This window comes from Halichoerus grypus, chromosome 3 (assembly GCF_964656455.1).
Source record: "Halichoerus grypus chromosome 3, mHalGry1.hap1.1, whole genome shotgun sequence".
In the NCBI taxonomy this organism is placed as follows: domain Eukaryota; kingdom Metazoa; phylum Chordata; class Mammalia; order Carnivora; family Phocidae; genus Halichoerus; species Halichoerus grypus.
Window position 1 is genome coordinate 4,874,527 of NC_135714.1, and position 12,244 is coordinate 4,886,770.

General features: G+C 51.3%; 1 protein-coding gene across 4 annotated transcripts in view; it reads right to left on the bottom strand.

The window, feature by feature from the left end:
- Positions 1-10,460, bottom strand: part of LOC118543559 (uncharacterized) — a 29,083-nt gene extending 18,623 nt beyond the window's left edge. For 2 of the 4 annotated variants that reach the window (XM_036104669.2, XM_036104670.2), the window contains exons 1-4: positions 10,245-10,460; positions 6,426-6,589; positions 1,679-1,758; positions 721-844 (exon numbers count right to left, since the gene is read on the bottom strand). In XM_036104669.2, coding sequence (XP_035960562.2) covers positions 721-844; positions 1,679-1,758; positions 6,426-6,589; positions 10,245-10,272 — 396 coding nt within the window. In that variant the 5' untranslated portion in view covers positions 10,273-10,460. The remainder of the gene's footprint in view (positions 1-720; positions 845-1,678; positions 1,759-6,425; positions 6,590-10,244) is intronic. The other 2 variants (XM_036104668.2, XM_036104671.2) reach the window with 2 other exon arrangements.
- Positions 10,461-12,244: the final 1,784 nt, after the last annotated feature.

Consider the following 12,244-nt stretch of genomic DNA (forward strand, 5'->3'; position numbering starts at 1 on the left):
TGGGCTTTGGGGTCAGACCTACTTAGAGGGGGTTTGGGAAGGCTTCTCGTAGGAGGTGGCGTTGGAGCAGGCATGGCTTGACCAGTGTGGCTGACAAGTATAGAAGGGGGGTGGCAGAAGTTGACCGGGGACACATTTGTCCTACTAAAGGGGCTTTGGCTGTACCCCACAAGTTGGTGTTTCCTCCCCTGTGACCCCAAGAACATACTGCAGGGGAGATTACAGGTGCTCTGTAGAAAGGGGGTTCCATGTAGAATTAGTTTGAGAACTGTCTCACCCTAGAGCTGAGACTCGGAGACTTTCATGCCCCCAAAGTGCTTTCCTCCGTCTCTCCCTCCACGCCTCCCTCCACGAGAGCATGGGCCTCAAGTGAAATACTTTTTAAGTAAACAGAATCCTATTAAATGCTCCCAAAACCTTCTGCAGAGGGAAAAACCTATTTCACAGGACTTACTACAGAATTTCCCAAACTTATTTGACAACTTACCTATGTTTCGTGGGTTAGTCATTGTGCTTAACCCAGTTTGCTAAATGGTGGGTGCCAAAAGCAAGGGAGAACTGGCAATTGCTTTTAAGAGGTGGGGTGAGAGGCATCTCATACCTGCTTTCCAGAAGGTTCCCTGTGGCTCCTGTGTGAATAGATGGGCTGAGGGGGGAACAGCCCCAGATGGAGGCTGTTGGGGACCACTTTCTCCTCATTCTATGCAGAAAAGGACTTACTTGCTTTTTCTCTTGAGACAGCTGAGCCCACTGAGCCGCCAACATCTTCGTGATTTCCGTAAATGGCAGATCCGGGTGCCTGGCCCTCAGCTGGCTCCTCTGCTCGTTTAGGAAGATCATGTACCTGTGCCGGGAATGGAACAAGCAGCAGCTCTGAGCAACCGACTGCAGGGGGCGGGGAGGGGCAGCGGGCCCGGGGGAGCGATTTCCACTTCCTGTTTTTTTTTAAATAAAAATAAGTAATCATTGATTTGCCCATAGTTCCAATCTAACCAGTGAATGGAGGTTAATTCAAGAGGGGGAAATACTCGAATGGCTGATTTATCCAGAGACTCATGAAAGACAAAGGAGCCAGAAGAGGCTCCCCAAGGTAGAGGCACGAGGCATGCCAGGAGGGGGCAGCAAGTGTGAGCCTCAGTTTCCCCCTCTGTGGAATGGATGTACATAATGCCACCTGTCCACAGGGTTATAGGAGATGGAGAAGAAGGCCTTCACCCTGAGAAACATGGGGATAAAGGGAAAAGAGCAGAAGCTTCCAGAACAGCAGGGTGACCTGCAGAGCAGTGGGGAGTGACTGTCATGGGATCTGTTTTCTGCAGCCCAAGATGCCAGGGGACAAGGGACAAGGTTTCAGGGCACTGGGAGGGGCGTCTTGAGCCTTGATGGAGGTTAACTAGCTCACCCCAGAGCACCCACATCTGCAAGCCTGGAAGGGAAACCAGTCCTGCTTGGCCCCAAAGCCACCCCTTCTGGTCTGTGACCCACACACAGCTCTTCTGTCCTCTCCTTTGAGCATCAGAACCTTATTACAGCTTAAAGAACTAACAACCCGCACCCCCTCCCTATGGTGTGTGGCCCCCCATTGGAAAACAGATCAAGGCTGAAATGGGGTCATGGCCAGGCCCTGCACACATGGCCACTGTATTAGCACACCGTCAGGTAGTCTGCCCCGTCTTACCCTGTCATAGGAGCATGGGGAACAGAAATATCCCTCGGTGGTTTCCTTTTCTTGCCTTTGGGCCAGCCCCCTTTCCTTTTCTGAAAGAGAAATAGCAGAGAAAAAAACCTCAAGACTGTCAGTCATGATTTACCATATTCCCATCACAGTTTACATCAATAATAACAGGACACTAAAGTGTCCTCTCTGTCCATGTGGCCTCTCACAACCTAGCAACTCTGCAGAGTAGAGATGATCCCCTGAACATGAGAGGACTGAGGCACGGAGATTCGATCACTGCCCCAGTCCCCAGCAGGTGCGGGAGTCAGGATATTCCTTCTCATCCAAGCTGCAGAATGCTCATTGGGCATGATCAACAAAACAATGCAAGGTTTAGGTAACTAGTTGCACAGGGGGAAGGGACCAAACCTCGGCACTGGGGCGGGGGATGGGCAAGAGACAGAAGGTTAACACCTGAGCTTGACCGGAGCCCAGCCGGGTTCACATCTCAGTTCTGCCACTTACCTGCTGTGTGGCCTTGGGCAAATTAGGAACATCCCCATGCCTCAGTTTCCCCACTTGTAAAATGGAGATCATGATAGTCCTTACCTGTGGGCTGTGGTAAGGACTAAATGTGCTAATATTCGCATAGTTCTTAAAACAGGGCCAGGCACCCAGGAAGTACTCAGTCAGTGCAGGCTGCTATGATTGAACTCTCTCCCACTGAAGCCAGTCTTGGGAGAGGGACCCAAGCCACAGACTTACTCTTCCATTCATTGTGTGTGTTGGATCCATCGACACTGCCTAATCCTAACCCTTGCTATCATCAGGGCTCTGTGCCTGCTCGGAGTCTAGATGGCTGAATAGGACACAGGCCTTGCCCTCAAGCAGCTCACGGCCCAGTGGTGGAGGCTGACTTGTATAGAAATAATTGCAACAATTCATTACAAGGGGTAGAGGTTACGGAATGACAACCTGGATGTCCTTGCACTCAGGGCTCAGATTCCAAGTTTTCTAAACCAAACATATGCATGTGCCCAGAATAGTAGAGAGAACTCAGAATGGGTCCTTGTAAACCTCTGTTTCAACTGTTCCAGCTTTTCTGTTCAAAGCTTCACCCCAGACATGCCCATTTTGGTCTTCCCAGGGCCAGGGGATACAAAGCTGGCCTGTGGCTCAGCAGGCTGCCTGGGCAGATGTGCTGGGGACTGAAGGACAGAGAAGGTCAGGACAGCGGTTGGCATCAGGGGGCTTAAGGAGCAGGAGGGCAGAGCTCAGGCCAGGAAGAGGCAAAGAGCCAGGATAGCAAACATGTGTGGTAATGAGATAGTGCCGCAGAGTACCTAGCAAGGTGCCAGGCATGCAGTAGGTGCACAATAATGACACTCTCCCTCGCTCCCTTCCAACGCACAGACTATGCTGATCCCTGGAGTCTGAAAGTGAAGAACAATTCTTTCAGGACCCTGGAGAGCTCCCAGGGCCTGAGGTCTGCGCTGATTTCCTGTGAGGAACACACCCCCGTAACAGTGGAGCTCGCCAAGGGCTTCCCAACATGCGCGGTCCCGAATGTGAGTCTCACATCCCCCCAGTGAAAGTAAATATTATCATCATCCCATGCCGCGGGAAGACACTCAGAAAGGTGGTGTGATTGGCCACTGAGTAGCCGTGCCAAGCCGAGAGCCGGGAGCACGCCGTGGCTTCTGTCAGAGCCGTGCCTCCTGAGGGAGACCCCACAGCTGCCTGGGGTCAAGTGGGACGTGGGCCAGCTCACCTCTGCCCTGCCTCCCCGCCAGAGCTGCCCCCTTCTCTCTCCCTGCTCAGCTCCTCTGCTGTAGGACAGAGGGGAAGTTGTTTGTTTCCAATTAGAGGAAACATTTCCATGTATTTTATTGTACTTCTCTATCTCCTTGTATTATAAATCAAAAATCAAAATAAGTGTGCTTGTTTATAATTTTACTGCTGTCCTTGGCCCTTTGTTTCAGCTTCTTTATTACAAGAAAATCTTTCCTGAGTATTTTCTTAGTTTGCCCACAAACTATAGTCATGGAGACAGGGGCGCTTGGGATAAGCCACTCTGAAGCCTTTTGTTCTTCCACCATTTCTCACACAGGATTTGCACTTAATTGACTCTGCCCTAAATAGATCTGGCCATTAGCACATGATGTTACTGCGTGGAGAACATTCCCATCCACTTGAGGACACCCATTAAAAAGGAGAAGGCAGCACAGAACATGGTGAGCAAGACAAGAGTGAAGAAAACAGCGTGGTTGGCAGTGGACAAGAAAGCCCACTTTCAGCAGAACAGAGGGTCGATTTTGCCATATTGATTGTCAAAATCCAAGGGGGGGAAATCCCTTCCGAGAGGATTCTTGACCAGCACAGACTTTTCATATTCAAATTGCAACAGACAGTGAATTTTGGATATTTGGTTCAATAGACAGAATTTTCTTTTACAGAAAAAAGCTCCTTTGGGAGTCAGCAGGGTGGAACAGAAGGTACTAGGGGCTGGAGTAACAGACACACACCCCCCCCACCCCCCAGCTCTGATGCACCGTGGGTCTGAGAGCTGCCCCCCAGCTCTGATGCACCATAGGTCTGAGAGCTATGCTTACCCCTGCAGCCCCTACTCCAACACAGAAGGCAGCACTGGGGCCATGAACGAGTGTTTGTTAAGGGCTAGCACAGGACCAGGCACCTAGCGGGGACTCTGCACACGTGTCTTCTCTTTGCCAGAGAGGGAAGACCTCAAGGACATGCTCATGAACAGGATTCTACAAGGAGACTGAGCAAGCCTCAAAGAGAAAAACAGTTTAATTTATGCAACTTTTCATGTCTTTCTTTTGGGAACCAGGCCAAATCTCTGATGATGCTTACTTACAAGCATGTTTAGGAAAAGACTCTTGGTCACTGTGCGTTTTATAGTCAACTCCCCAGCAAAGTTTGGGTCCTGGCTATTTGCACGAGGGAAGTAGGGACTTAGTTAAAGGGCATGCAGGCCATCCCTCCCTACCCCACCGCTGCATCTGAACAGTGAGGACATTTATTACAAGATGGTACCTGCATCACACGGTTCTAGATACCATGAGAAAGGTTAAACTGTTAAAACCTGGGTCCCTGCCTTTAGATATCACAGTCCTCTTAAATCAGAATTCTAGTACATTTATTTCTGGAATAAACCAACACTACAAAAGAAGTGCTTTCCTTTTTTTTTTTTTTTTTTTTAATGGAAGGCTATTAGACCCCAGTGGCACCCCCTAGCCTAATCTCTCATCTCAACCTTAACCAGCTTTGCAGACTAGATGCCTCAGGGAGAATTGATGATTCTGTGTGGCAATGGAGGGCGGTGGTCAGAGCATGGATTCAGGAGTAAGACGGTCCAGATGCGAGTCCCAATGTCTCCACAGACTGGCTGTGGAACCTCGAGCACATTACCTAACAGCACATGGAGATGCCAGGTCTTCCCTCGCTGGCTGTAAAGGTTATATAGGCTAGGAAGGGTGCCAGGGCCCGGGAAGCCCGTGGGGTGACTGTTACTGTGATTGAGGTCAGCCCTCTTGTGTTCTAATCCTGCTCCACTGCCTTCTGCACCTGTTGCCTCCAGAAAGTCCTTAGACCTTTCTGAGCGCATCTCCACCCAGAAAGTGGGGCTGGCTTGTTGTGACGGTCACACGAGGAAGATATACACAAGAAAGTGCCACCATGATTGGGATTTAGCTTTGGCTTAAGGGGAGCCAAGCCTGAGTTAAGCTCCTCACACATCTCTCTGTGGCTGTGGCAGACACAGCTAGTCATCTCTGCAGTATCCATTCTACCCTTCTTTGTTAGGAATTGAACCTTGATTTTTAGCTGGGCACATGGCCACCTGGAATAAATATGTTTCTCAGCCTTCCTTACAGCCAGGTGGGGCCGTGTGAGTAAGTTCTGGCCAATAAGGGCAAACTAAAGTACGGTATGCAACTTCTGGAACATCTTCATAAGAGGAAGGCCTCTTTTTCACCTCTTTCTCTCTCATGCTGGCTGGATGCAGACATGAGGACTGGTGCTCAAGCAGCCACCTTGGACTATGAAGCAGCATGCTAAGGATAGTAGGGCAATGAGATGGACAGACTCTGGGCCCTTGTTGGTTGTGATACCTCCGTAGTGCCCCAAACCACCTACCTTTATATGTCATTTACATGAGAAAGAAACAACTTCCGCTGTTGTCTAAATCACTATGACTTGGGGGAGTATTCTGTTATGTGAAGCTGAGCCTCATCCTAATGCATACAGAGGGTTATTTTATTTTTGTGTTTCTAAGCAGACCTGGTCATCTCTCTCTGGTACTATTACAATAACAAGGGAAAGAGAAAAAAAATCATTGTGTACCTATTATGGAACAGACCCTTTGGTAGGCGACAGTTATTTAGACTTCAGAATGGATTGGGCTATCTCCAAGCGAGAACTGCTCACCTCACCCCAGAATGTTCACCAGCGACCCCAAGTTTCCTGGAGTGGCTGGGCTCAGGAGCCAGACTCTCTGAGCTTAAATCCTGCCCTGCCATTTACTGTGTGACCCTGGGCAAGTTCCTTGACTTCTCTGTGCCTTAATTTATCCTCATGGAAAAGTGGGGGTAAAAATACCAACCTTGCAGGGTTGAGAGGGTTCAGAGACAAGGCACAGGAGTTCCCGGCCCAGAGCTCAGAACACAGGAAACATTAAACATGCAGCTGGTAACAATGCTGGCCCAGCACATGAGCCCTCCGTGCCTGGCCTGGGTATTGCACTTGCCTTTGGCTCCTCTGTGTCCTGCTCCTTTGGGTCACCCCGCTTGGCCAGCACGACGTGCTGCGTGGGCAGAGATGCGGGGTCCCGGCAGTGGGTGCGGATCACAGAGCATCCTGGGGGCAGGCCACCCGTCTCATCTGGAGGTGGGAGAAGGGGGTCTGCAGGTGCTGAAACAGGAAGAAATGGCCCCATAAGGTCCGAGGTACTGAAATCACCACCACCCCCTGGGTCTGTCTGGCATAGGCACTCTGTAATGTGACACGTGCATTTTCAGATGCTCACAAGTGACAGCGAACTCTGGAAACCGGAGCTGGTGGTCACTTTTCTGGGGCACAAACAGTAGCCACACAGAGGAGGTGGTGCCTAGAAACAAGGCAGGCTCCAGTGAGCTGGCAGAGCCTTTTAAACCATTTAAGCATTGAAAAATGGTTAAATGTAAAAAAATATCCGTTTATAAAACCAAATACCCAAAAGCCACCATCTGTTGCAATTTAACATTTTAACCATTTAACCATTGTTAAAAGTGTGGGCTCTAGACCCAGACCATCTGGGTTCAGACCCCAGCTCCCATGGATGAGCTTCACGTCGTTAGCAACACGCTTCCACCGCAGGGACTACAGTCCCCGCTGCACATGTTGGGGCAGGATTCATGCCCCATTACACCGCAGGTGTCGACAGGATGCTTGCTGTGCGCTGGGCATGCACACACCAGTGCACACAACAGACAGCAATCCAGTTCTCCTGGAGCTGACCTTCTGGGGAGTGGGGATTAGACTAAAACTCGTAAAGTACAGCACAGGGCACTTAGGAGGCTCTTATTCCGGTGGCATTTTAAATCGGTGTGTTAGCAGAAATCTATCCCTCAGGAATGTCGACTGTGGCCAAGTTATCCCCTGATCGCATTTTACAGATGGGAGGGAAGTAGGAATGGGACGCTGTATAGCTCGGGTCTAGTAGGTGCATGCGCGGACGACCGTGCTTTCTCCCACCTACACACATGTGGGGGCCAGTGTGTGGATGGGGAAACCGAGGTACAGGGAAGCAGAGTGATTGTCCAGAAAAACCCAGGTAGGAAAGGCCAAGTGGAATCTTGAACCCACGTCTCCTGGCTGCCAGCCCAGTGTTCTGTCCTCCTCCCCTACCTGTCCCGGCTGTGGCTCCCATGCTGAGGAGAAGGTTACAGCTCTCAAGGTATGTCCTCAAGTGTGACCCCATTAGTATCCTGTCTTAATTAACAAGCCACGATGGAGGAAATGCCCCCTGCCAAACTGTTCCAGGCACCAACTCGTCCGAGAGTGAGGAAAGGCAGGAAGGAATCACTGACTTCCTCTCAGCTTCCAAGGAAGAGGAAATGTGGCAAATAGTGATGACCAAACCCAGAGTTCCAGAACTTTCCTGGCCTGTCCCCATTTCTGTAGCCACATGGCCAAGGTCTTGTAATCATTCACTGTTCTATTTGTTTTGTTTTGATTGAGACGGTATTTTTGAGTCATAACTCATGGGTATGGCTTAGAATTCAAAGGGGTATCAATGGAGTAATGGTAAAAGCTAGAGCTAGCTTGCCCCTCTCTCATCCTGCAGCACCCAGGTCCCTCCCTGTTAGGGCGCACTGTTAGGGGGCATGTCACACGCCCTTCCGGAGCTAGTCTGTGCATTTACACACACTTTGTCCCCCTGCTCAGTGGCCAACTAGTTGCACTGAACTTAATTTGCTTCTTTTGTTGACTATGCTTTGGAGCTCCTTCTGCTGGCCATTTAGAGCCGCCACAATTTTTGGGAAGGCTGCATCATATTCTCAGTGTGGCCGGGCCACTGTGCATTTAGCAGCCCCTGGTAACAGATGCAGGTTATCCCTGATCTTTGCACACATGGAATCACCTGCATGTGGTGGGCTCTCTAGGAACTGGGTTGCGGGGTCAAAGGGCATGTGTGGTCCAGAGAGACCAGATAGACCCTGGCTGTCACATTCCCTTCCATGGGGCTGGACCCATCTCACACCTGCCAACAGTGTAAGACTCACCTTCCTCCCGGAGATCCCTGCTTCTGGGCCCAGAGATGACAGTCCCACCACCTCCCTCTCTGCTCACATCCCTCTAGCGCTCCCTTGACTTCGGCATGAAGTCCAGGTCCCCTGGCCTGGCATTTGAGGCTCCAGGAGGCTGGGCCTTCATGCTCCTCCAGCCCCACATTCATCCAACTGATATAAAAGACACTGAAAGGTAGAGTCAACAGGGAGGGTCAATAGACCCTTTACGTGTATTATGCTGTTTAATCTTCAGCATGGCTCATCACCATGGTGACATCCACGGCGGAGAAGGAAGTTCAGGGAGGTCAGTGACCTTCCTGACTGCCCACAGCAGGGTAAGGGCAGATGGGACCTTCCATTTTGGGCTGCCTATCCTTTCCACCTCCCTAGCCACCTTGCCAACAAACAGAAATCCTATCTCATTCAGTATCACCTGATTTCAGACACCCTCACTCTGCTGGGCCCAGCCCCAAATGTCGCCTGGCTTGGCCCCTTTCCAAAGGCCCAGCACAATGGGCAACAGAGAGGAGCCCATTTGGGAGTCAGCCGTAGGATGATTTATTCATTCCGGGGACAGACATATTACCAGGGTCGGACAGAGTGCCAGGCCCCAGGCAAAGGCTGCAGAAACAGCAGTGGACAACAACACGGACTACACAGAGCTCTTGGTTCACACCAGTCTTAGTTCCCTGGAGGACAAAAGCTATGGTGATTGCTCTCTCTTTGCTTATGAGTAAATGGAAGCTCAGGAATGCTCTATGATGGCCTAAGGATCTCCAGTCCAGAGACAGGCTGGGCCTACCCCGGAGCCCTGGCTCCCGCTGCAGTGTGCAGTGGGCACACCGACAAGTAAGCTAGAATGTCCGGCTCTGCCACCTACCAGCCATGTCATCGCTCAGTGCCTCAGTTTCCCCACCTGTAAGATGGGAAGGGGCAGTGAAGATTGAGGCTGTTGTTACAGGGCCTGGCACCCAGGAAGCAGGCAATAGCCAAGAGCCAAGAGCTCCTATTCTAAGTCAAAGTCGGCTTTGGAACCTGAGAATACCTTCTGGGCGTTCAACTTTAGGCTCGAATGCCACTAGCCCTCCAGGGCCAGAAGCACATTAGCCGGGAGCAAATTAAACCATTTTCACTTAATTGTCCTGTGAGGTTAGGAAACGGGATTTTCTGCAAAAGGGAAGGCTCTGGACAAAACCCGAACCTTTCCAGCATCAATTTCAACATCTGCGCGCTTGGCAAGAAGCTCTGGCACCCACAGAACTGGGTTCCAATCCTGTTACGCCCTAAAGACCCACGGGACCGAGATCAGGTTACTGAACGCCTTGCGTTTCTCACTGTGGAGATGTGACAATGCCTGCCCCCAGGTCGCTGGGGGCATTACGTGGGACAGGTGAGCACAGGTTCGCTGAGCCAGAGCTGGAGCCCGGCGACGCAACTGGGGTCATCCGCTGACTGCGCGCGCCCGTGTGCCCCAAGCAGCGCCCGGGACCCTGTGTGGCGGCCCGGAAAGCAGGCCAGCTCCGGAGCCCGGGCCGCACCCGCTTCCGCACTGGCCGCCGCGGACAGCACCGCAGCCAGGCGGCGGGAAGTCCGGACAGTCACCTGTGCCCCGGGACGCGCGGGGAGTGGACCGGGCGGGGCGCAGGCTGGGTCACGTTCCAGGGCCTGGGCCCGCCAGGCGTGGGCACCCGAGCCGCGGGGCTGGCTGCACCGGAGCGCGCCCACCCCCGACGACCTCCGCACTCCCGGGCAGCGGGGCGCGCGCGACGGGGAGGGGCGCAAGTTCAGCCACTGACCCGCAGCCTGGCCGCCGTCCCGCTGCATGTCGCCCGCCCGCCCGGGCCGCCGCCCCGCGCCTGAGGCTCCGGTTCAGAGCCCCCGGTGCGCCCGCCCGGCGCCCCTCCGCTCCGCCCCGCCGCTGCGGGTCCCCGGGGCGTGGGCTCTGTCCGCTGGGAACCGCGTCGCGCTGCCAGGGGCCTGGGCGGGTGCGCGGGGCCAGAGTCCCAGCCGCGCAGGATGCCCGGAGCTCCGGGCTTTCCGGGCAGCCGGGGACTGGGCGGGGCCAGGGGGCGGGGCGGGGGCGGGGCGGAGGGCCGGGCGAGCCTCTCCACGCGCCCCCGCTTCTTGCTGAGCCTGTCACTCCGCCCGCACCGCAGTTATATAAGTGCGCCCAGTTGACGGGGAAGAGCCAATCAGCGACGGCTCATCTTTGAATGATGTATTTTAATATTTCCAAATCACACCAGAATACACAACGCATTATCACTATGGCGAAATTAGAAAATTCAGAGCAGTCCCTCTCCTGGAAGCTAGCGCTTCAAAGCCAACCACCTGTTAACCCATTGGTGCCTCCCTTACATTAAACATGTTTTTTTCAAAATAAAATTTCTAAACATATAAAAATACCCGCAAGCTCCAACTCTCCTTCCATTGGCAACACTTCCAAGATCTTCCGGTCTGTGGCAGGTGACAGGAAGCGGTCAGGGGCTTCATACACTCTCTGGGTAATTCTGAGGTTGCCTATGGGAGGGCACAGCCCCTAGAGCCGGACGGTCTGGTTCATCAACCTACCTCTGCTGGGTGACCTTTGGACTGCTTACTTCATCTCTCTGGGCCTCAATCTCTTCATCGGTTAAATGGGGACAGTAATAGTGCTTATTATTAGGCACAGTTGTGGGATCAAAGAGTTAGTGCTCCTAAAGCACGACGGAGGCACTCAGTAAATATATCAGTTATTATTTCTGAGGTCTTCTGCATATGTCAAGGGTAATGAGCAGTACTTATGTAACAACAGATTATGGTTTTTTCCTACTCCGCGAAGTTCCCAACTCCATTTCCATGTTTTCTTTTTAACCAACCAAGGGCTTCCACAAATAAGTCAGGAAAGCTCTCTGTTCCTCAGTTTCTTCCTCTGTAGAATAGAGGTAGTATTAATAGCATCACAGGGATGTTTGAGGATTCTATGAAATGCTGTAGGGGTGCATGTATATAGGTTTGCTATTAATCGATACTGCTGATAACTGGCTAGCCATCTAAAAAGGGAATAAATTCCAATCTAGTAAATAGAAAAGTAAACTCTAGATGGATTAAAGACCTAAATTAATAAAGCAAACAATAAAAACCACACAAGAAAACTTTGGCATCCCAATAGCATGCTCAGATAAGAAGCTCTCAACAGCAATACCTTGTCAGATGAAAATATTGAGATGGGGGATTATTCATACTTAAAATGCCTTGCTGAACTCACAAGAAAATCAGGGGAAATACCCAAGGACCACACCCTTCCCCACAAAAAGAGGAATAATCAGCCCAAACCAGAGTATGAACCCAGAAGTCTGGCTTCCACTGGGTACAACCACCTGGGACAGGAGCTTCAAGTTTGAGGAACTTGGGCGGGTGCCATGGACCAATGAACAAATCTGCCCATATCGGCTACCTCTGGTGGAAAAACTGAAGATGATATAAATAAACAGTCTCTCCCGTGAATGTGTAGCCAGAAGACTGCTCCCATGTATGTCTGAGGATCAAATCTGTACTGTCCGGCAGGGAAAATCTCACCCATCAAGCTAAATTAAAATAGCTACAGGTTAGTAGCGCACCCTGGAGCCTAGTAGAAGCCAATGCAAACTGATGAATCACTAAATTCTACCTCTGAAACTAATCATACAGTATATGTTAATTTGAATTTAAATAAAAAATTTAAAAAAGAAGCAAATGTAAATGCTCTCTGGAGAATAGTATCTTCAATCCAGGCCTATCATTTTGTACAATAGATGAGCCCATAATAAAAATGAAA